Here is a 25,871-nt window from a genome sequence, read left to right on the forward strand (position 1 = left end):
TTGATACTTACAAGACTTCCATGTTGGTCAAACCCCAGAAAGCACCATCCATAAGCCTTGTAACCCCATTTCTCTGCAGTTTTAATGATTTCAAAGCAGGAAGTCCTTGGAAAGTGAGCCCATCTATTTTTTTTATTTTGTTGCGATTCAGCTCCCTGCATCAATAGAATTTACAGTTACAGCACAGTAATTTTACCTACATGCCAACAACCTTTCTTCCCTCTCTGGAACCAACTTTATTTAAACACTTTTCCTGCACATGAAACAAAGACAAGAAGTACTAAAAATCAAATATTTTATTGTAACACATTATGTTCAACCATGTTAATACTGTTCTGCCTTTCTGATACTGAGAACAAGTACTAGGCAGTTCCCTGATTTTCAGACATAAAGAATCCCTGTAGACCTAGAATGTCATGGTTAATCCTGTTCCCAAATTCAAATTGAGAGCAGTGTTTATCCAGCAGTAGAGATGTTACGGCTGGTTTGTAATTGCAGTCAATAAAGAGTAAAAAAAAGTTAAATTTTAGTTGTGATAACAAGACAAAATTGAACATCCTTGGTGATCTATTTCTGTATCTGTAGTCAAGCACTCATTACATCTCTCCCTTCTCCACAACCAGGTACACATAGTGCCTTCCCTTTTTCTCAAGGGGTCTTGGCACTCACTCTTCTGCCACTACACTCACCCTGTGCAGGTCAGAAACTAGGAGCAATGTGTATCCTGTGAGGGAGATGTACGGTGTAACTAGCTGAAGGGCAAGATGCAGTGACAGGATTAGACAATACTACCAAAAGGTAATAAAAGGAGTGATCATCTGCCCCTTCAAGAAAGTCTTAGGTTTACCAAACTAGGAAGAATCTCCTTTCAAAACTCATTTCCCCATGCAAAGTAAAGGTCTAAATAATCCTCTCGCCACATTATTACCATCATTATTTTTCAGAGTCACAACCCTGTAAGAATTCAGCTTGTCTCTACAGCAGTCTGACACAAAATCTACTTCATAACAGACCTGAGGGAGAGCCCTACTTCTTATCCTGTGTTTAAATATGAATAAAAAGTGAAGAACATTCAGTAAGAACAGGCCTTAGTTCTTCCTCATTCTTCTTTGAATACTTTCAGGTGATAACTCAAATTTTTGCCCTTCCTTGCAGATAAGCTACCTAACATAACTCAGTCAGCATAATGACTATGAACAAAGGGAACATTTTTAGGCAAGGATATAACCAACATCCCAAAGTTAAGGTGAATCTGAAGATCAGAAAGTCTACCAAAATCATTAACAAATCCTGAGCTTTGCAGGACTTCTACTGAGGCCTGACTAAAACTGTTCCAGCACTCGTATACAGAAGAAACACAGTCTCTCTTTCCAGAAGTGTCAAGCACCGTAATATTTCAGTGTTCTTATAACCTATCACTTTCAAGGCTAACCTTAGAGACTTCGTAATTTTTCACTCCTGACTATCTGATATGGAAAGTAATTATCCAGGATTTGACAAAGTGCAACCCAGTCTTTTGTCCATTTTCTGCACTTTCTAAGTTTTCCAACAGTCTCTTTCATGTAAATTTATTATTTATTTGGTAAAACATTTATGGACAGCACTGTGTCAGTAAAGCTGAAGGTCTATTTATACATGCATATTGCTTATTGTCATGCCATTTGAAAGCAAATGAATTTCCTTCATTCCACAGCGAAAGTACAAAGTAAATGACTGCTGCAGTGAACTATATAAGTTTACTTTACTTAGTATTTTCCTGATGCTTTTTTACAGAAATATTGCTCCTACCCCTTTTCCAGTCTTTTTTTTTTTTTACTTTTAATAGGCAAACACAATTTTAAACACAAAGACTGTTCACATCTCACCAACATATAAGACCAGTTTTGTTCAGTACAACGCTGCAGTTAGTAAGGGTTGCAGTAATATGTTTTCTCTGTCTGTCTCACTCTGCCTCTGGTTAAATTAAAGGCTAAAGTTCAAGCACTGCCAGTGCTTTGGAAAACCTGAAAACAATTAGTCAATTGTAGGTTACACTTACAGGTGCTGCAGATGGGACAGTTTAAACATCTTTTGAGGAATTGCTGAAATTTTGTTCCTGTTCAGTTTCAATACTTGAAGTGTGGTAGACAAATTGTCAAAGGTACCAGGCTCCATAGAGGTTATTCGGTTACTGTTAATATACCTGTTGAAACAATGTCTAGAAGGTTAAATGTACCGTTATTTAATAAATTCTTAACACCAAATAGTGAAACACAAAGCTCTTGGGGTGCTTACTCATTTATAAATGCATTTTTTCATATTAATTAGAGCTCTTGACGGCTTTTTCTATAGTCAAATCGTATTTCACCACCACTATTTTAGTCTACTCTGCCAGAGTGTGATAATGGAAGAAGATAACATGTGGCAATCCCGTTACTTTTTCATTAGTCAGTATATCTTGCATTCTAATATTCCTGAATAAGAACTGAAGTGCATTCACAAGTCTATCCAACTCCATATAAATACAAACTAGACTATCCATGGGGAACTTAAATTCATTTTATCATAGAATTATTTCTCTCAAGAGACACATCTATTTGTTTCTTCTCAAGACAATGGCCTTAGCTTTTTTAAATGAATTAAAACATCTCATTGTAACAACTCATATATTCAAGTTAGTAGCTTATGTTAAACTAGACAGGTAGGAATATTAATGTCATTCCAATTAAAAGAAGATTTAATACTTAATAAACAGCTGCCATCTAAATTATCCAACAAGATATTTGAAAGTAACCTGAAAGAAAAAAAAAATACTTACAGATACTTGAGTTGTAACGATGGAAATGATGACATTTTTAGCTCTGATATGTTGTTGTTGCTCAAGTCCAAAGTTTCTAGACTCTGAAATGGCTTCAGATGTTCAGACAAAATGTTGGCAATCTTGTTACTGGTCCTGAAGTTTAAGGGCAGTAGGCAAAATGTCATTTCCAGAGTAAACGCACCTTAACTACACAACCCTGGCAAATATTAGTTCGTAATTCCTCTACTTGAAAATAATTTTGAATTACAGAAAAACAGTAGGGTATGTTCTCTATGCATAATATTAATCCAAAATCACAAATTGGAATAGCCTAAATAGATTTTCATTAATATTTCTTAAAATATAATTCCAGGAAACGATGAAAAAAATGCAATATAATCAAATTACTGCAATTCATGGCTTTTAAAGAGATGCAAAACACTATAATCACCTATTTCTGAACAGTAGAAATATCTGGCACTTGCATGAAACTTTATGCCACAGCATTGTAATGAAATAAAGTTAGAGCTGTTTTCTATTTTAAGCAAATTCATATCATAGTAGCTAAACACAGTGCTTGGCGTTTTTTGAAAACTTCCTTGGCACAGAAGTCCATCTGAATTTCCAGAAAAAAACACAGAGCTAGATTATAAAGGATGGATGACAACACAGCCCCTTGAAAAACATTCTGTAATTGTGGAATTAGACCTAGTATTCCAATCTACAGATTTTTCTAATGAGTTAGGAAAGAACAAAAATTCTGCATATTAGAGGTCATTACAGGAGTTTTGGACTTCATGTCTGGTCAGATTTCAGCGCAGCATCACACCCAACTCCAGAACAAAAAGTATGCAACAATCTGAAGATGTGGGTATTGTAGTCTGTTCTGAGGAACACCCCTTCTTTCACTTTCACACATGAACTTTTTCCAGTGACCCTATTTCATGTTCATACCCAGCAACCTACCAGTTTTTCCACCTCAGCTGCATGATGTACAGAATCATACACCACACATCAGCAGCATTATTGTTCAGGACTACCACTACATAGGTGAAAGCAGATTCCAACCAAATAAAAAAATGTAACCTGAAATAATTCTTGTTACCTTGTAAGTTCAACTCATTCTAGCTGCGGTACACTCTATACCTTGTTCGATAATTACCAAGACTTAGGAGCTTTTTCCCAGATCCTAGAGATTGCAGGCAAAAGCAATTTTAATAAAACTATCAACAAGAACATTAATTCTGGAAAGTGTTTCCCTTTAATGGAAGTACTTGCTCTGGATCAAATAGTAAGCCACACATTAGGACAGCATGGACAACTCTCATGTATTCAAGGGGTGTGGGGGAACTACTGCGCAAGACAAAAAAGTCCTAACTCACAAACTGAACAAGAAGTGAGATTAATGAGCCTTCTGACCACATATGGGAATGGGTAAGTGATCCTGCAGCCCCTCCAATGCTGAGCTTGTATCATGTTTCATTCTTTAGGCTGTCTGGTATAGGTACACTGCATTTTTTAACTCTTAGCTGAAAGTATTTATAATAAATGGAAACAAATTACTTTAATAAAAAACAACAACAAACACCACCACCCTGTGTCAGTTCCACTGGCCAAATAAGAATGTGAGTTAGATAACCTAACAGGTCATAGAGCCTTGCCTTTATGCATTAGTTTGTTTACAAGGTAATTACTAACAAGGTATTAAAACTGCCAATTACGTGAGTGACGAATAAAATTTTCCTTGCAGTAAAAGTGTGCTCCAGCAGAAGCCAGCAATTTCCTGAACTGCCCGCCTCCTAAATTGCAGTGTGAAAGTGTTCAGTTATAAGACGGCTTGCACAGTACTGTCTTTGTGTCAGCATTGCTCCATAAAACAGAAATTCCTCACAACTGGCAGGATAATAGCCCCTGTATTACAAACTTTAGTTGGACCTAATGGAACCGAATAAAACTCTCACACCATCTTCAGTGTAGCACTTAAACCAATGGGCAAATTACCTGACACAGACCAAGTTACAACAAAACCAAACAAAAAACCTGCAGTTTGTTTGCTTCAGGAACATTTTTCTTTTTTTGAGATGGTAAGGCCATATTGAGGAGTGACAAGCAACTTCTTTTGCTCACTGAAACTGCAGTATACATCGTAGTCCTAGTCCATCTCACAATCAAAATCAAACCAGCCCTCACTGCACCTTCCTGCTTAATCATATTTGTAGAAGTTACTCAGTTGCAAAATAGCTGAACCCGATTGCTCCAACACCCTAGTCCAGTTTCTCTTCAAAAGAATGTAAATATAATAATTCACACCTGGAAGATTATTCAGCACTGAAGATATCCAAATAGTTCTACTTTAAGACCCAACTTTATTTAAAATGAGACAGTTTAACTCTAATTTGATTTTTTTTCATAATTATCACTTAAGCAAATTGAAAAGAACAGTGTGTCACCCCCCTCGTAACTGCCAAACCATCACCAAAATTAGTCAGGGAGGACATGTTTGAAAACACAACGGTCAAGACAGAATCAAAGAGCATGAATGTGGACACAATGACATAAAAGTTTTTCCACTGAGAAGAGGGTGGGGGTAAAAAAAGCCAGAAGAAAATCTTTCCTGTGAATGGTACTATTGCTGTGTTCAGATAAAAGGAGCTGCATACACTCCATTGGTTTAATTTCACAGACCTTCAAGGCAAGATGAGAGAAAGAGAGATTCCCTGCAACAAGAAAAGCCAGCACATCAAGCTCACCCAGAAACAAACCTGCAGTAATTTGATAACAATTTCTTCATGTGGAAGGACCAGCAACATGCTGTAGCTTCCTTACAACTTCTCCTGTTACAGCTAAAGCAGCAGGAGCACCAAGGAATGCAGATAAACCCACCAAAAATATCTACTTGAATTTGAATGGGCCTTTTGCAATTTGAGTGCCTATATCCTGACGTGCAGCAAAAAACCCCACAAAACATTGACCAGGAGTGCATATAGACTGATTTAATTACATGTACGTAAGTAAAAGTGTAAGTACCAGCTTAAGAGAGAATACCAGTTTTTCATTATGGGTATGAGAAACCTTAGCTCTCCTTCTCAACATTCATGACTTTAAGTGTACCAATAGGTCAGAAATCCTGTAACAGCCCTCTTAATCCTGGTCTTAAGATTCATCCTATATAACCGGCTGCCATGTATCTGACATAATGACTTTTACTTTCCTTATTCCGGGGAAATACAAAGCAGGTCAGAAACTTCTGTATTCATTTTGTTGAGCATCCAGTTAATGCCTTTCAGATATAAAAGCTCCTAAATCCTGAAACATCCACAACCCCTCCACCCCCCAGTTTTTGAAGATATGAGACAGTCATACTGTCTCTTGATTGTCAGTAGGAAACGTTTTCTACCTAAGAAAAATATCCACCTAAGCTTCATGGTCCTGATGAGTTGTAACTCATCATGCAAACTGTAACATGGAAAATCCAAGGCAGGAACAGATTAGGACCTTTAGTCTTGTCTTTTGTTTCTCTTTGAAATCTCAGCACAAAAAAATACTCCTGCACTTCCAGTATAACTTTTTCTTCCAGCTGTATCCTGATCTGCAGTGTTTTGAAAACTTTGTTGGATCTCACCCTACTATCCTGGCAAAGATTATGTGTAGGAGCCTGGAGGTGAAGCAAGCTAGTAAAGAACAAGAACAACAAAGACAACTTTGGAGAAGAGTCCATGCAGCCTGTTCTGAATAACTGTTAGATGTAAAGTAACTGTCTTAACATATGTGTATAACTGGACTAACACAGTACCTCTACAACTCACAGCCTCCTTTTAAATTCTTCTGGGTTTTTCACCTGCTCTTCCCATCATTCACTAGCTGACATCACATTCATATAGCTGGCATATTCTTTCTTGCAGTGCCCCTCCTCCCCTCCCAAACTCCTTTGGAGCAATGATGTAAACACACTGTGTGGAAGAAAACTGAAGCAAAAGGAAAAAAAATTATATTAAATACAAAGAATCAAGACTGTAATTGGAAGTGCTGGAAGACACATACCTTGTGGCTTTTAGGTTAAGACTGGACAACTTTAAGGAACTTATTAGAAGAGCCTCAGTAACTACTACTTCAGGAAGAGCAAAAATGTTCTTTTTTCTTCAATTTCTACTCATTTGAATACTGGGCAACATTGTAATGTACAATTACATTATTTAAAATACTGAAATTTTAAGCTGAACACTACCCTTACAAAAAAGGAGCCTCTGATATGAATGGGACTACATGCTCTTCTCACAATTAAAACACCCAACTGGACTGAATTAAGAAAGTCTGGGTTGTTTGTTTTGTTGTTTTTTTCTTTAACATTTGTAAGTGTTAGTCATAGAAGTATTGCAAGTGAAACTGTTTTTCTCCAAGACACAATCAGCAGAAATAGAGCCTAGATTCTGGCTCACTTCCAGTTCTACTGGTAGGTTTACAAGTCTGATACCTCCCTCACACATGAGCTTCTTGCCTTCCTTGTGGCAAGCAGTTGATCCTTCTTTTGAAGGTCTCCTTCATTTCATGATCCATGCCTCTCATTCCTCTTTCAAGCCAGATGTCAGAAAGACTCTGTTTTTCTATTTCGTGTTTTTATATTACACAGGCATAACAGAAAATGAAAACTCAGAACTCTGCAGGATACTGATACTCTGTCCAAAACTTGAAACCAAAGGTTTATTGGTTCCCAAATCAAACATAAACTGGGAAAGGGGAAAAGATGCAGACTGAAACAGTGATCAGATACGTTTTCCTCATCAAAAAGAAGAGACAAATCCAAACTTTCAAACACATGACACTTCCATAACAATTCTCTTCTGATTCCAGTCATAGTACCAATATGCAACTAATTAAGTTTTTCTTCCAAACTCTCTTCTTAATACTCTGATGTCTGTTTCCAATTTAGTTTTCTGGCTTTTCCGAAATAATCACAAGTTACCTAGCATGTGATACGCAAGTGAATGTGTAAGTTCATCCCTTTATTTTAACAACTGTAAACAAAAGCAATTCAAGCATAGCTATTTTGGCAAAAGCTGACAACAGGAATAGCCCACTGCACACTTGGTGAGCTGTGTGACAGTTAGTTAAAGCTAAAATCTTGAAAACCTTAAATATGATCTAGATTAAATCAGTATCGTTCCCTAGAGTATTATACATCATCTTTCTAATCTAATGTATAGAGCTCCTAAGTAAAATACCTATTTTTTATCATTACAGAGCAACCCTCCCTTTTAGAGGGTGCAGACTGAAGTCTAGGCAGATTAGACTGCACACCCCTCTAGATGTACCCCTAACTTCAATCATTCAAGGTGAGCAATGTTCTCCCATCCACTTTTCTTTCACACAAGGCACAAGTGATTTCACTGCTCTATTGCAATCACCACCACCAATTCTCTAAATTAAATCCAAACTTATGCCTGACCTCTCAATGTCATTCTCACTTCTCTCATTTTCCATATCATATGCCCTCCTCCTCTGTAAAATTCCTGCTGCTCTTCCATTCTGTCATATCAGAACAGTGTACTCTATTTTTGTAGTCCATTACGATTCTTTTTAATTTACCTTTTCCTGTACCACTCTGATCAGAAAATCATGACAGATTTATCCACTGCAAATAGCTCATAAAATTTGCATTCTTTTCCATTCTCATTGCAAAAGCATTAATCTAGGCTCTCACTCACACAATTTTTGCTACAACAAACTATGGGTTTCTATGTACTACTTCTCTTTCCCATCATTCAGCCTAAATTGCTGTCATAAAAATCCACTTTCCATGTCTGTAAGCCTGAGTAAGTCAGGTTTCTTTTCAAATTCTTTCATTTACTTCCTCTTAAGTCTCCACACCAAATGTCAAAGACTGCAAGAACTAATTCCAGTAAGTTCCTCGCTCTAGCTTTTTGCTCACAACTTCAGACCAAGTCACACATGGTTTACCACCATTCAGTTTTGGGACATTCTCCAAGGAGCCTTATGGCTGAAGCCCAGTCCTGCATTCCTCTATCCCTTCTTTCAATCCTTCTTCAAAACAAACTCTTCCAGGCAGCATCCAAATCTTAATCCTTCCCATAATAAAGTGGTAGCTGAAGAGATGACAAGGATGTAAAATATTTGACCAATGTTTTCTTCATACTGGGATCCAGACTCCAGTTTAGTATGCTAGCTTTATAAACAAACAATACCACTTTCTCTGGCAAGCATAGAGGGGAAAGGGTCCTAGTGAATGTAAGCTTTCATTTTCAGGAGTTTCATCTAAACATCTTTCTTGTGACTGCAGCTTTCTAACTGCCTATCTGGATTTAACGCACAGCTTTCACTCTCAGTCCACTGTGAGATGACACAGAGGCAAACTTCTCATACCTATCCTTCTGTCTTTACTGAAGGCCTTTCACAGGGGTTTAAGTTACTACCACAAAGTGCAAACTATCACTCTTATTTCTAAACTGTCAGATGGGACAAATGCATGATTTACTTTGAGTGTTTGCTTCAATCAGCTGCATTTTATTTCTTAATATGACTATCTGAAGCCTGATCTGGGATGTGCATTATCAAATCACATACATAAATGCACTTTTCCACATTTTAAACAGAAAGAGACACACAATACTAAAAAAAATTAAAAAAAAATTAAAAAATCCCTTCTACAATAGTAGAAGGGATTAATTGCCACTTTTCTTCAGTAACTATGTTTGTGCATAAAGTAAGATAAGTCATCAGGCTAATTTTGTAGTGGCTGATTAGAAAGCTAAATTTAAAGCTGCAATAGTTTTTCTTACTATAAAAACTAGTGACCTGTGCAGTCACCTAGGACTGGCTACTTTACAGTTCTTTTGTCCTGTTTTATCTCCTGAGCTTTTTTTTAGTACTTTTTGTTCATTTACCATTTTAAACATCCAGGACAAGACACATCTTCAAAGCCAGTAAATTTAAATTCAGCACATATTGACAGAAAGACATTTACAAACTAAAGGCTGTACAAAACCTCCAGAGAAGTGGCTTGTGGATTCTGTTCATCGTCTAACAAACACATGGCCACATTTCAAAAAAACTGCCTCAGTTTTGGCAGCACTTTTAACTATCTCAGAACTCAAAAGCGCACAGTCCCTGCCTTAAAGGCTTCCTGTACAGCTAGAGTTGGAGGATTCCCCCAGTACAGCATAGAAAAATCTCTACCATGTCACATTTTCGTTATGTCTCTCATAAAGAGAAGATTTCACATTCTAAAAGAGTAGTGAAGCAGGAACCTAATATAAAACACACATTACTGTAAGACTTGAAAAACATTCCTGAACTGTGAATCATTCATGCACCCTTTAACTTCCACATGCTCTTCTCTGACTTTACTACAACCAAGTATTTGTTTGTGTTCTAGACTAACATGATCAGTCCTTACAATGTAACAATTTGAATCACCTACGCCATATGCTCTAGTGCCTTTAAATAAAGGATCCTATTCAATAAAATGTAAAATTACATGGCTATTTAAAACACTCCATTCTTGAAAACTAGTCTAATGTTAGAATTTCACTATATGCACAAAAGACTTGGGCATGCACAGCTCTTCTAGTTCCTACTGACTACAAGTGCATTACTATGGAACGTATCCTGGATGTGGGTAGTAAGAAACGTGGCGGCTTTAATACTAGTTCTACACACATGTTTTGATAAGAACAATAAATTCTAGTTGGAGAGACAGGATACTTCAATACTCCAATCTTTTGTGTCTCTTCATAGTCACTGCTACCTTCCATACTTCACAGTACTGAAGGATACAGTGTACTGATGATGTTGGACAGTGTATACAACTACGTTTTTTTTTTTAATTCTGCAAGTAAAAGTAGCATGAGTTTCCTATTTAAACTGTATATCCTTAAACAAAATCTTACCTAACATTGCTGAATTTGCAAATCAGTCTCTTCCTTACAAAGTACTAGTAACATCAGTAGTAGTCAACATTTTCAGAACAATTTTTTAGTAAAACCCCTATGCAAACAGTAGCTGGTAGGTAAAACACCAAACAAGACTTCTAGACAAGGCTATTGTAGCTACACCATTTGGTTTCAATCTGTTTCTGGATTTTTACCCTAGGTCCATAACTACAACTGCAATAGACCTGAAAGGCAGTATTTAGTTTTCTTCTCATGTGACAAGATCACTGGTTCAGGCAGATTTTTAGGATAAAAAGGATAGAAGTGGTACATCTTGGATAAGCAATGTCATGGGAATGGAAACAATACTCAGAACTTTCACTTGTTCTCCTGGAATGAGGGCATTAGTGCCCATTTCTGTACCTGATACAAAAGCAATCCACCTATCTTGGAACAGTAAAAAGTAAACTGTTTTTTCTCCAATAAATGAATAATTCTCTACTACAAAAATTTGAAGCAATTCTCCATTAATTTAACTGTTTTTACATTTACTTCAGGAATGCAAACTAGAAAACTTCTAACATATTTTACTTTGAGGGACAGATAAATACACTACCAGGTGTACTGTCTGCACATTATATACCTGTCGTAAGCAGCTGTTAAATCCAATACTCTCCTCAAGAGCTTATGTTGCCAGCACGTGGGGGACCAGAGCTCCTGGCCAGAGCTATTGTGCTGACAATCTCTGGCAAATACCCAAACTTCCCTGCCTTCATATACTGCTCTCTTCATGCCTTCTCTTATAGAAGGTATATGAAAGGGCTTGGTGGCTGTGCAAAAAGAACACCCTGCAATTTCATTTTCAGAGACCTGACCTACGCCCCCTGACTAGATATACCCCAAACTACCACCCACATAGGTCACAGTAGTATCCAGATTCCCAGGAGCTCACAAGCTCTAACAAGAATAGAATCATCACATTAATAAAATCATAGACACATTTCCAGCCACGTAACGAGAGTGTGCCTGAATATCCTTGTATACTCACTCCTTCACACTGACACATCTCCCAGGGTGGTGGTGGTGAGGGGGTGTGCCTGCCTGATACTGAATTCCCAAGATGCTCAATCCTCAACTGGCATGGGTAAAAACAAACGTTAGCATTGCTGTTTCATGTTACAGACAGACTGGGATCATCTCCTGCTCTGGGTATGTTTATCCTGAATAATTCATTAGTATGTAAATATCTCATTTAGATAAAATATCAACTAGATAGCTAGAAATGAGGTAGCTCCAGAAATGGAAACTGGACTAACATGATAATCCACCCATGCTTGTTTATATCCTTCAAAGAATTCAGACATACATGGCTGTGTGGGGATACCTGCACTATTGTGGAGACATACCAGCAGTGTAATTTCCTCTGCAGGGCAAGAAAATTCTTGCAGAATAGGTAAGATTCTAAGGCTCCCCAGCTCAGTGAGAATTCTTCACAAGTGAAAGAAAAAATATTGTAATAGAGTTTCTTCAACAATGCAGATATTGGCAAGAAAAGAGGGTATCGCTTCTACAGCATTCCTTGGAAAAAAAACAGCTGGGTTTTCAACTTATAGTAATGAACCAACCTATATGCATCTCCTAAGAAATGTAATCAAAGCTAGAAGACTATCACTCTCTTTTCTGCTATCATTTGAAAGCCAGAACAAAGACTCAACACGGAAACAGTGGTTTGCTTTGGAAAGGCTTCACAATCTCCTTTCTTATAGAAGTTTAAAATCCTGGAGAAGGTCATCAGATGTTTCTCTAAAGAGTGATTCTAAAACTTATATTCTAATTATTCCATATGTGTTCTCGTCACATGACTTAAGATACATTAAATCAGTTCCCTTCAAACAACATCCACCACAGAAAAACCAAATGCACGTATTTTTTCACATCTAAAAAAACCAAGTACCATTAGATTATTTGTCCGTTTATGCTATCACAATACCATATATATTTTTATGCCAAGCAGTTATATGCTTATTTCTCTTTATTTATACTATTTTCTATGAAATTAAATTTAGTATCTTTACATAAATAATATCCAACCAATAAGAACAGGAGGCTCAGGAGAGACCTTATTGCTCTCTAAAATTTTATCATGGTAAAGGTTGTGAAGCATTGGAACAGGCTGCAAAGGGAAAGGGATTAAGCCACCATCTCTGGAAGTGCTATGTGGCTTTTACAGACATGGTTTAGTGGTGGCCTTGACAGTGCTGAGTTAATGGTTGGACTTGATCTTAAAGGTCTTTTTCAACTTAAACAATTCTATGATTCTACTCTAGGTTTTAAAGAAAAGCCATGTATAAAAGAGACAAGATGATTTATTTTTGGTCAACACAATACAACTTTAATTTTATGTTCTATGTTCATCTGTTTTGATATAGAACAAACAATTAACTACTGTAGATTGGAATTTGTAAGTTAACATAAAACATTAAAGTAATTATTTTTGCCATACTAAACTCCAGGAATCTCTGCTGTAGTCGTAGAATAGGTACTAAATCTTAGCTGTAGCACAGTTACATTCAGTAATCTCCTTATCCACACACAGAATTAGAATGAAAACCAGCTAACACGCAACCAGAGCAACTTTAACTGCATTAGTAGTGTGATAAAAGCTTTTAGAAAATACTTATTTTTCTTTCAATTGTTAGCATATACAGTGCATAGCAAAGATTTTTCCATGTTTGACTACCTGAGTAAATGGCCCAAGCCAGGGACATAAGGATATGAAACAATTCAACAGTGACTGAAAATTATTTATTCTCTCAAAGGAATACCAAAATTTTTGCACAGCTGCGAAAGAAGGATTTTAGCTTCCTTGAAACAACAATTGTTGAGTTTCCATGAAAAGGAGAAATGCTAAGAATTCAGAAAAAAAAGCAAGACTATATAAATCACTTTATTATGCTAATATTTCTAGCCTTGTGGTAAAAAGGACTTTAGCAAGGTGGTAAATATATATACACATACATATATATATACATATATATATAAAAGAAAAATTTTTGGATCAATTAGATGCTTGAACTACAGAATGCTATGCCAGTGTAAAAGTAATGCCAAAGCTACTACAAAATAAAATATGTACTTAAATTCAACAGTTATTTGTCAGACACCATCTGCTTTTTCTTTCATTCTTTTCTGATTCTGATCTGTAAGAAACCACATCAGTATCAAATGTCACTTAGTTCTTATTCAAACAGAGCAGCCCAGACACAGCGGCTGCACCAGCTGACTTGGCTGACCTAGGCCTAGAGTAAAAACAAACCCCTATAAATCACCAGATGTAAGCAATTGAATAGTGATCAATTTAATTAACTGAACAGCTTTCAAAGTTTATTGTATTGTTTTAACCCTTCAGGATTCTTCAAGAAAGGTAACTTGCAATTTGTATTCAAGGACAGGATTTGACCAGAGGGCTACAAATTATTAGCTTTAGACATTTTAGATTCCCACTGATAAAACACAAATCCCACACATGAAAATCAGGTCTTTTTTAAAACTAACAGTATGATAGTAGCTACTTTTCTACACCTTCCTTTAACAGTTTATTGAAACTAAATCACAGAAAAGAAATCCAACTAATTTATCATTAAAACATCAGGAATAAGATTTCCTTTGAAATCAGCTTTTTTGGTATGGGTTCTGTATGCCTTTTACAACATTATACTCGTATTACACATGAACACCAAGTAACCTACTCATTTCTTCCATGAAATGCAATGAACATAGACACAATCATGTGTCACAATTTTATGTATTAACTGCAGAAAAAAAAAAAAGTGCCACACATTAAAATGGGCTCAAAAAAAAAAAGTTCACAACATTGGCAGAACATCTTCTGACCTAGATACTTGTTCTGAAGCTGCATCTCAAGAGGATTTCCCTGTATTGTCCAGTGAAATTAATGGAATTCTGCCATGATTTAACACATCAGGATCTCAGCCAAGATGCATAATGATGGAGTATAAGTCTTGTTTTAAAGACAGCACTGTACAAGTTTGTGTAACATTTACAGATGCTCATACAGTGCCTAGCACAACAGGACTGAGGCTTCTGGATACTACTACAACATAAATTAATTCTAATGCAGTCTTTGTATTTGGGAAGCACAAAAACTACAAGGATTAAGCTCAATTATACACATTTTAAAGAACTACTAAATAATATGACATAATCGACTTCCTAACCACAAGCTGCTCTATTTCCAATTATTTTACGTTAATCTCTGTAATACACATATTTCCATGAACCCTGTAGAGTTAGTTCCACTAAACAGGGACAAGAGTAAGATTTACTTACAAAGACAGAAGAGTTATATTTGCTGAGACTGGTCCCAGATCTGGAATGATCTCTAGTTCATTGTTGTTCAACTTCCTATTAATATTACAAAAGGGAGAGTTAGCTTTAATGTTAATCAGAAGTATGTACATCAGACTTGCTGAACTGCTGAACTGTGTCACCTCAAAATTAAAAAATAATTCCAGTTTCACTTAATGTAAAAGATCAGAACAGCATGTTCAAGCAACCATCCCTAGAGAAACAACTATACAATTAGCATACACAAACACAGGTTGTATTTTTGGTTGGGGTTTATGTTTTGGTATGGTTTTTAATTAAGACAAATTAACTTACACTTCCTGAAGACTATGAAGGTGATCCAAGATACTGGTCTTGATTGAAGATAATTTGTTGTGACTTAAGTCCCTATGAGGTTACAAAAATAAACACCCTGTCAGTTTTGCCATACGATATCAGGTAAAGTAGTGCAATTTCAATCCAAATTATGTTCTCACTTGTCTCCAAGTACATAAAAGGATTTTTTTTATTAGCAAAATTAGAATAGTAACTGATTTGCTTACACAAGTTATAAATGTACAAATACAAATGCAAATACCTTAATCACTGCTAGCAGTGTCAAGAGCATTGTCAGTATCTCTGAACAATATAGAACTGTTCATTGGAATGTACATAGGACCCATGGAAAACATCTTAAGATTTTGACTCAGATAAACCAACAAGTGCTTTCCCACATACCCTCACAACAAAAAATATGGCTATAACAACCTCTTGGTTCCTTCACAAAGGAAAATTCAAAAACAATAGTCATTGCAGTTTCATTCCTTGGTTAATCATAATACTTCACTCTTTTCACACGCATCTCAAAAGCAATGCATAGCCACAAATACACAATGAGGACTACCCATAAATCACAACTGTATTTTCAGGCTTCCACAAAATTCCGGACACCATTCCCACATAACCAAATTCAATAGAGATCTTAAGAAATAGCAGAAGAAAACAGACATAGCAAGGGCTAATTCTGCATTTTAAGATGTCTGTATACTGGTGATATTAATACCACTTAATACTTAATTACCCTTGAAGAAGTAGCTTGAACCCTTAGCTTGTGCCATGTTGAAGATCCCAGTATATATTGATGCAGCTTATAAATAATTGTTAACACCTTTGCAGCATTTGCTATGAAACAAACCAGGTACTAAAAATATAACAATTCTTGACCACAGGAAATACTTTTCCTTACAGTGCCATGCATCTTTACCCTCTCAAACACCTGACATCATATAAGAGTCCAAGAAATTTTTGCTGTAGCCTCAGAAGTACTGGAAACATAACAGAAATAAGAGTGACTGTAAAGTAAAAGACAGAAAGCTAACTGCAGGAACTCAAACCTGCACTTCTCTAAACCTCTGCACAAGTACTTGAGACCCACAACTCATCTTGTGACCATGACTAGCTCTGTTGAAGGCTGCCCCCTTCTCACTCATCCACCAAAATGTGCACTTTTCTGTTCCCCTACTACAGATTATCACTACCTCACCAGCATCAATCCAGCCATCTGGAGCATTTGTTCCAAGTTAAAACACTGCATTTATCCAAGCCAACTAACAAAAATGACATTATTTTAATGAGTTTTTAAATTCATTCCAGTGAGTGTTTGTAATGCAGACACATAAAGAAATGAATCGGCGCACCTCAGAAGTGAGCAGCTGTAGTATCAGGTAAAGGGTGCTTTTTTCAATTTTTTGATACTTTCCCCCATGCTAATTAAGCACTTCAGAGTCATCCACCATACCTGGGGTCCTCATCAAGCCACACAAGCATGAAGTGTCATTTCAAGTTCAATTTATGTAGAAACTACATGATTCCTCACTCTTTCTGGGTAAGATGACTCAGTAGAGTCATCTGTGCTGAGCACAGCAAACACAGGTCTGACTGCCATGGACATGTCTGCTCTCTATCCACAGTTCCAGAAGTGAAGAAAGCTGATGAACAGCATATCTCTGCTGCACACAGACCAGAGCTGGCTTAAACAAAGCCAAATTCAGGGTCTGTGCTAGGCATTCTGCTCTGTGACTAAGCCCTGAAAACCCACAGATCCAGAGAAATCCAGTTTCCCTGCATCCATGACTCCACATCCTCAGACACAGGTGTAATTCTGCAACCCAGCCAGGCACCTAGGCTAGGTTTCCTTAGCAGACCATGTGGACAGTAAAACTCTGGTTTAGATTCTCCCAACTGACTCGTTCAATGTTGCCAGGACAGTTTCATCATCACTTTTGTTCCTCTCCTACAGTTGGCAATTAAAAAATCCCCCAGTAATAATAGGAATTAAGTATAAAAAATAATCCCAGGCACACATGGGTATTATGAGGGGTACCACCGGTACTCAGCTGTAAGGTGTGCTCTGAGCCAGCCAACTGGAGCAGGCCCAGCGAGCTGCTGAACTGTGACAGGGGAGCCTGGTTCAGAGTCACAGGCAGGGAAAGAAAAGAGATGTGCTGCGTTTCCCAAACCAGGACTGCACAGAGCAGAGCTGCAGGTGTGAATGGCATTTTCCAGAACAAAAGAAGGGGCTGAGGGCTGGGGGAGAGCCACCTACAGAAGGGAACACATTCCACCACCTCCAGGTGGCCACAAAGGGGATGTTTTCAGAGACTCAGCTCTGGACTCAAACACCTAATACATATCTGTGCCTTGACTTTCAGGTGTCTAAACCCCTACAGACTTTCCTCTTAACAATGGAAAACCAATACAGTGTCAATGTTTTCAAAAGCCCACTAATTTTAGTTCCACCATTATGATTTTGAGTTCTCCCCTATATTAGGTGAACCACACTAAAGTTAGAGGACTGCATCTTTCACTACTTAAAAATCTAGTGCAAACAATCTCCAGGCCATACACTGGAGAAAAATCCCTTTGTTTAACATCTGAAGGCATTAGCTGCACACGTTTGAAATTCTCACACTGCATTCTTAAGTGTAAATACTGAAAAAATATGCTGCTACAAAAATCTAGACAGCAATCTAACTTGGTCCTTAAAGACAGAGTAGAGACAGCTTTTGCCCTTAAACTTAATTCAATATTTGGCTTTAGTCTGTAGGGATTATAAGAACTATGCAAATAAACAGCCAAAATTCAGTTAAGTTATGGCTGTTAGTGCCTAACATGTTACTGTTGTTCATGCTTCAGACAAGACTTAGGAATCAGTAATTATTTCAACAAAGAGCTTTCAACATTAGTGCTAAAAACCTGCATTTCTCCATTTCACTTAAAAACTCTGCAAAAGGTTTATTTAAGGAAAGTTTGCCTAAAGGACCCACCAGACAGTAACAGACGTGAGTAGATTTGTTCTGCTGGAGTTAAAACATGTTAAAAAAAAAAAAAAATCTGGCAGAGTCCTTAAACTATAAAAATCCTGCAATTACAACCACTGCTGTGCATGATCACCACACTGGAGCCAGACACTTTCACTCATAGCTTAAGCTCACATCCATCTGGAGTCTATCAAGGCAACCGTGAGCGTAACTAACACTAGGTTTCAAACTACTTTTTTTGGTGTTTGTTTTTTAACACTAAAGATACAGTCACATTTTCCAAGTAGCACCTACTTTAAAAAATACATACATAAAAATTCCTTATGCCTGGTTTACTTACACCAGGTTGTCAAACACAAGATGAAAAAAAAATCCCCAAGCAAAAAACCAACAAAAAATGCCCAACCCTCCAGACAATACTGAATTGCCTGTTTCATACAGTATATATGCCTGTCTACCAATAGTTGTATAAAATACGTATTATAAATTTTTATTAAACATTACTTCAGTACTACTGACATAGGAAACTTCATGAAAATTTGGTAAAAAAAGCCTTGCAAGTTACATTTTAAGTTCAATCAGAGTGGTTGGAAGTGAACCAAGAGTTAAAATATTTGCCTTTTACTAATAATCTAAGTGAAGCTTAAGCCTGTAGAAGTTCTTCAAACTTACAAGCATTGGATTGGCACAATTTTTTTAAATATAAAAATCTATCATCCCAGTTGAAAAGCTACAAGTTTATTTCAGTCCAATGTATTTCTCAACATACCTTAAAACATGTATGAAGAAAAAGTTGGAAAATTTAATTCTATTTTTCCTTCACAGAAATGGAACTGACATTGTTCAAACATTAGTACTATGTGTTTTCCATTTCTGAATTTTCCTTGTATGTTAAAACCAAATTACAAGAGGGGAGAAACTTCCCTCTCCGATTACTTTTGCTGCTAGAATCTCAAAAGTCATGGAAGATAGAACATACTCTGATAAGTCAGAAATCAGATACATATTATAAAGTCTTTATAGCAATAGTAAGCATATATGCCTGTTCTTCATCTCACATTTCTAATAGAAGTGATTGGACATTTAAGTAGAATCGTCTCCACTTGAGAAAGCATGCCATAGTTTTTACCCTCAAAGAACCTGTTCTATGAAAGAAACTATTTTCTTTGTTCCATTATGTTTGTGTGACCATGTTTTGTAACTCACAAGTCCCAACATTAGCTGAAATAACTCTGAACATCAATGTTTGTGTGATTAAAAAGTGAAAGGAAGCCTAATGCATAGAGGGAGAAGGTTAAGTGCTTCTTCACACATTTTATAGATATAACTTTTAGACTCTAACTTAATTTACAACACTTAGTCACAATTATCATCTTCTTCCTTAGAGAACTCAGAAACCTGAGCCCCAAGTCAAATTTTAAAATGCAAATCCAGCAACAGTTCCTTAATCAGTCCCACTGGGGCCTATAGAGCTGCTAATTCAGCAGAAATCAGCAGAGCTGAAAAACAAAAAGCCAGGCTGTAGCTGTTTTAAGACACTGATCCAAAGTGACTCATAAATCAGCTTGCTATGTTCAAGCTTTAGTCTGGAAAATATTGAAAAACAGCTGTGAAAACCATACAGCTTTTTTTCTGGCAATTCTGGTAGAGAACTAGAGGATTTATAAAATGTAAATACTAAAGATGTAATACAAACACAAGTAAAAACCATTTTTCAGACTTTCCCTCCTGCCCCACTGACAGTTCTAGCATTCCTGAGTGAACCTGGCAAAGGGTACAGCAGTGCCAGTGGGAGTTTGCACACATGGAGGACTCTGGCCAATGCTCAACACTCTTCCCCCTCCACCAGCTCTAACAACCCCACATTCTTGCAGTATCAGGATACACATCCTGGAATTAAACGGAAATCCAACTTCAAAACTATCTGCACACAAAGCCATTAAAAATGTTTAACAGTTTTCAGCAGACTGTTACCTCTCATGAAGGCAAGGCAATAAAAGAAGGCATTTTTAGCTAAAATCACAGTGAAGCTGGCAATTATAGCCCGTTTACACTCCACTTTGGAAGACACTTCCATACAACACAGTAGACTCACACCTGCCACCAAGAAGAAGGGGACATAAGTCAGGTTCATTTTTTCCCCTTTCTTTGTCCATTCTGAGGTCACTCTTATTTCAGCAGGGAGCGTGAACAAAAAAAGGCACGAAAGTATGCAGCAGGAGTTTCAAAAACCTGCTCTCCATATGGTTGACTACAGATGGGCAAAGGAAGGTGTAAAGCCTAACATGGGCCTAGACATTCTGAGGCAGAAAAGCTTCCATTCTCCTGCTTGGGGGTCTCGCCTGTGTATGTTAAGAAGGTGGTAAAAAAAGTTGTTGTTTTCTCAAGAGGACTGGAAAGCCTGCAATTAAACTACTAGCCTTTGGCTATACCCAATATAGAGTTTCATGGAAAACATAGCAGACATATAGCAATAAAATTCATAAACAGTCTTTTACAATTTGTAATGTGCAGTTTGTTGCAACAATAATCCAAACTAGTCAAACCTTTTTTGCGTATGTAAAGCCGAACTCATTAATTACCAAATTGCACAATCCCAGGTCCAAGTACTGGGGTAGCTGGAGGTAAGACAATGCCATACTCTTCCTTGTTCTTATTAAGAGGGGAAGGAAGAAAGAGCTGGGTACTTCTAAGGCATTTGTCACAAACAAAAGAAATATTTACACAAAAGCGGCCAGACCACATGGTTTGGTGACACCTACAAAGATGTACCTCTGTGAGTTTAAAAGCAAGTGACACAGCTGTCCAATGAGTAATCACAGCAGGGTTTCTTACAACAGACCAAAGCTTATTTATACAAGCGGAACTTATTTTCTCACACTTTTAAAGGAATGTGAACTTACATAAGGGCAATTTACACTACCAAGGGAATTCTAATTAGAAAAATGTCCCTCGTGCTAACAAAAAAGCCCTGCAATGTGTTTTATTGTCTCTCGGGAACATAAGTGGAAAAAACAAATTTGGATTACTGCTAATGAAAAATGCTTTTTAAAGCAATTCCAAAAAAAATGAAAAGTTCTGCGATTTTTCCCTTTTTATTTACCACATCTGAATTTCAACAGCATTGATGTATGCTAAACTAAGAAAGTAAACTATAGAGCTTACCTTATATCAAAACAAAATCCTTAGGTTTTGTCAGAAAACTTAAGTGGGCATACTGAAACACTTCAAAAAACTAAGAGGAATGAAATATAATAGAGAACAAAACCAGCTGTTGAATGTAAAGCAGATGCAGTAGTAGATCTGTATGTTTCAATCACATAAGAAAGAAAAAAGTTTCTTTCCCCTCACACTTTCGTATACCAGTCCTGGAAATATTCAACTCCCAGAGCCATGCCTGTGTTCAGTTCCATATGGTGTCAATACAGCCATCCACATTTCATGAGTAAAGCAGCATGACCTCCAGACGAGGCAATTGAACAGAATTAGCCACAACTAATTGAAAGTCTTCCTGTTTACTTTAAAGCCCTTATCTCGATCTGCTTTGAAAATGTAATAGAAAATTAATACGACTAATATAGAAGATCTTTCAGTGACAAGCTATTAATAACAAATGCGAGAAGTACCTCGGCCATTTTCAAGCTTTTAGACAGCTGACCTAATTTATGCTTTTTCTATAGAAGTTTGTTACTGAAAGTAACTTTTCCTCAGCTAGCACTTGAGTTCGCGCTGCCCTGGGTTCGGTTACTGGGAGTCACCGGCCCAGGCGGGCCCGCGCCATCGCCAGCGCCAAACTCCCCAGGAATGAAGAGCTGCACGAAGAAAACCGATAGGAGCTTTCCCACACACCGATCAGCGTTAACGTGATGATTACTACACATTGTCTGAGAAAGTCAACAGAACTTTTTCCTCGCCCTCTCCGACACTGAGCAGCACTCCCGGGCGCACTTCAGCCCGGCGCTTATCGCCACCACCGTCCGGGGCCGCAGCCCGCCCCAAGGGACGCTGTCCCGCTGCGGCCGCCGGCGACCTCGCCGCGCCCGCTGACAGCTCGGCCGCAGCCCCAGTGCTGACCGCTCCCGCCACCACACCCGCGCTCCCCTCAAAGCCCGCCCGTCCGCGGCCCCGGGGGCAGAAGATGGCGGGCAGGCGGGCGGACGCAGACCGGTGCCCCCAGCCCGCCGCGGAGCCCGCCGCCCCGATACTCACAGCTGCACCGCCCCCCGCGGCAGCCGCTCGGGCAGCCGGCTCAACTCCAGGCGGCTGCAGGCGACGAGGTGCCCAGCGCAGCGGCAGGGCGCGGGGCAGCGGGCGACGGCGGGGCGGCCGCCCAGCAGCAGCGGCAGCAGGAGCAGCACCGGGAGGACGGCGAGCGCCGAGCGGGGCCGGCGGAGCATGGCGGGCTCGGAGCCGCTGCCCGCGCTCCCGTCCCTGGCGTTCGCCCCACTGACAGAGCCGAGCGCGGCACGACCTCCTGCTTCTCAGCGCGGGTGGCGGCTGCCGCTCATGCCCCGGAGCGACCGCTGAGGGGGGAAGGTGGTGGGAGACGGGTGCGTAGAAAAAAGTAAAGAAAGCGGGAGGGGACCGCAGCGCCGCCACCGCCGCCAGCCACTCCGCAAACTTTCCGCCACCTCAGCCCGCCTCCGCGCGGCCGGGGGAGCCCCAAGCACGGCCCGCCCCGCCGCAGCCCCCTCCCCGTGCCATGTGACAGCCGCGGCCGGGCCCCGCGGGGCTGCCGTGTGGGATGGCGGGCCAGGGTGGGCCGGCATCGTGCCCCGCTGCTGCCAGGCCTTGGCGGTGGCAGCCCCGGGTCCCCCGCGCCGCAGCACGGCGGGCGCTGCTGTGGGATTTTGCTGCCGTCCTCGGCCTCTCCATGGGCGGGCGGGAGCGGGGAGCGGGCCCTGTGCTCCCCGAGCGTCACCCACCACGCCCGGGCCGAGGTGAGAAGGCATGGGCACCATGGCCGTGCTTGCATGGGGTTTTCCTTTGCCATCGCACCAGGTAGCGTGTGTCGTGGTAATCCAGAAGCTGCTCTAGAGGCCCCAGGCTTCCCAGCCAAGCCTGGGGTCGCTAGCATGTAAAAGGTGAGGTGAGGTTAACTCCTGCCTTCCGGGTCCTACATGGCTAGTCCAGACACCGTAATTAAGCCCATTATGTTCCCCACAGGATCCCGGCTCCAAAGGTTCAGGGAAGTGGGCAGGACGTACAGATTCCACATGTCTGAGGTAATCGATGTAATTTAAGTAAATACCTATTGTTCAAGTTCCATATGTAAGCGCAGACCCTGCAACGGATTCAATTACTGAAGGTTTCACGCCCTCCTACTCTGCAGGAGCAGCTGCCATCAAATTACTCAGGAACACTGCTTTCCCTCCCACCTTCATAGGTGCACCTGAAAGATGGCAGACATCTTAGACACTGTGAACTTGGAGCTGCAAGAAGTTTGACAGCTCCAGTATCAAGATTTGTAAGGCTGAAGCTTTGTCCCGGTTTTTATTGTTTCCATGTATATCTCATGATACAGGGATTTTTGTTAAAGGAACAAAACTACATTTTAGCCAGGAGTAATGAGTTTGCAAGATTGACAAGTCCTGAGTAACTACAAACATTCATATGCCACTGTCAACACGACTGTTTCAGATGCATAGGGTGTGCAGAGCTCTGCAACGTTTTGTCAGCTTGTGCTCCATTGACCATTGGTGTTCTTAAGGAAATTACCATGGGAAAACAAACAAATGCTGCAGGAACACACTTTTTTCTACATATAAAAGCAAGCAAACCAGCAAAGGAACAAAATATAGCATAGCAATTACTTAGTATGTCTTTAAAAGTTTTCTTTTATTTGAAGTGTATGAAAACTGTCCTGGTACCATTGGCATGTCAGTATTACAGTTTCTTTTCCAGTCCTCCTTTGGAAACCATTAGGGTGATGAACAAAGCCTGTGAAACACTAGGCTGTTCTAAACAGACAGCAGGACAATGCCCAATTTGGATTTTTGAAGCTATCCATGATTATTAGTCTGTACCTGTTTCCATGGAAGTCAGTGGGAAAGCTTCTTTTCTCAAGTTGCAGCATTTGTTCTAGCTGTCCAATTGTTTCACACTGTAACACCAAGATAAAGTGAACATGTTATATTTACATATAGGTAAGATATGCTATAGTTGCTAATTTTGCAAAGTAATCAAAAATCAAGAGAAGGATCTTTATGTTGCTCCAGGTAATTATTGAAGAATCTACCAAAATTAAAATAGATTTAAAGTAACCATGCTTTGTATCATCGTTCCCAGAGTGCACAGCGAAGGGCCTCACTTCTCTGGGAAAAGTGAGCTTCTCTTATCTTGAGCGTTGGTAAGGGTGGTGATTCACTAGTAGGTGGCAAGAGAATCATTAAGCTGTCAGTTTTAACATCCAAGGAAAAGAAAAATTAGAAACAAAGCATTTTGGACTTAATTTATAATAGCAGTCAATAATATATATGGTGCTTATGTGAATGGTGGAACAAGAGAGAATCTGAGAAACAAAAGCAGGGGGAAAAAAGAGATGAAAAGGGCAGGAACTTCTGGTTTTGTAATTTTGAAAACCACTCATGCAGTCAGGGAATACTGTGTCCTTAGAAAAACCTAATACATATTTAGTGCTAGTAATATATGAAGCTGGTTTAAGTTAAGCAAGGTAAATCAATCCAGAAAATTAGTTCATTTGTCTTTGCAGCTTCTTTACTCAAAATAATCAATATTATGAATCCTACAATGCTTATATATACTTATATGTATGTGTACTTCAGAGTCCATGACAGAAAGTCTTTCTTCCCACAGAGAGATTTGCTCTCTTCAGAAGTTTCAGGGACTGGTTCTGCATCTCCTATGAGCACTGCAAGCTCTTGCGACCCTCAGTTCCAGGAGTGTCTTCATCACTGGTTTTAGGTTGAGTGTGCACTGTGACTGTACATAAGCAAATACACATCATTCCTTCACAAGTTTGGCTGGACTATATCTTATAAGCTTAAAAGTAAGCTTATATCAAAGTAAGAGGTCTCCCATTCATCTACCCTGTTATATCCACATGTAGCAAGGAACTTCTGGTGACCATTCTTTGGCATTGGCATTAACGTAATGGTGGATTCACCAGGATTAGGGGACTGATATGTCTGAAACCCCTTAAAAATAGTAACATCCCCCCACACACACACACAAACACACTTTCTTTAATTCTGAGTTGGAATAATTTCCTTATCCAGTTTTCCATGTAGCTGCACAAGGAAGAGACTTTCCTTGTGGTTATGCAAAGACAGGTCCTTTCCATGACAGCCTGAATGCAGGTCAGCCTGGGGGAATAATGTTGAGGAGATGGGAGCATGGCTGGAGAGAAAAATTCTTGTAAAACTAGAATCTCAAGCTCTCTCTTGGGAAAACAAGATTAGTTTCCTCCACAACACTACCAAGCATAGTCCTGTGGATGAGTTGGTAGTGGAGGACAGAGGATTGTGTAGTGAGATACAGCCCACTGTTTTGGATGTTTTGGCTTGATTCTAATGGTAT

At 39.1% G+C, this 25,871-nt stretch overlaps 1 protein-coding gene across 1 annotated transcript in view; it reads right to left on the reverse strand.

Annotated features, from left to right (window-relative positions):
• LRIG3 (leucine rich repeats and immunoglobulin like domains 3) overlaps positions 1 to 22,784 on the reverse strand; it is a 38,070-nt gene extending 15,286 nt beyond the window's left edge. The window contains exons 1-6 of the mRNA XM_036401812.2: positions 22,542 to 22,784; positions 15,349 to 15,420; positions 15,016 to 15,090; positions 2,798 to 2,932; positions 2,039 to 2,182; positions 12 to 155 (exon numbers count right to left, since the gene is read on the reverse strand). Of these exons, the coding sequence (XP_036257705.1) occupies positions 12 to 155; positions 2,039 to 2,182; positions 2,798 to 2,932; positions 15,016 to 15,090; positions 15,349 to 15,420; positions 22,542 to 22,729 (758 nt within the window). The 5' untranslated portion in view covers positions 22,730 to 22,784. The remainder of the gene's footprint in view (positions 1 to 11; positions 156 to 2,038; positions 2,183 to 2,797; positions 2,933 to 15,015; positions 15,091 to 15,348; positions 15,421 to 22,541) is intronic.
• Positions 22,785 to 25,871: the final 3,087 nt, after the last annotated feature.

This window comes from Molothrus ater, chromosome 5 (assembly GCF_012460135.2).
Source record: "Molothrus ater isolate BHLD 08-10-18 breed brown headed cowbird chromosome 5, BPBGC_Mater_1.1, whole genome shotgun sequence".
Taxonomy (NCBI): domain Eukaryota; kingdom Metazoa; phylum Chordata; class Aves; order Passeriformes; family Icteridae; genus Molothrus; species Molothrus ater.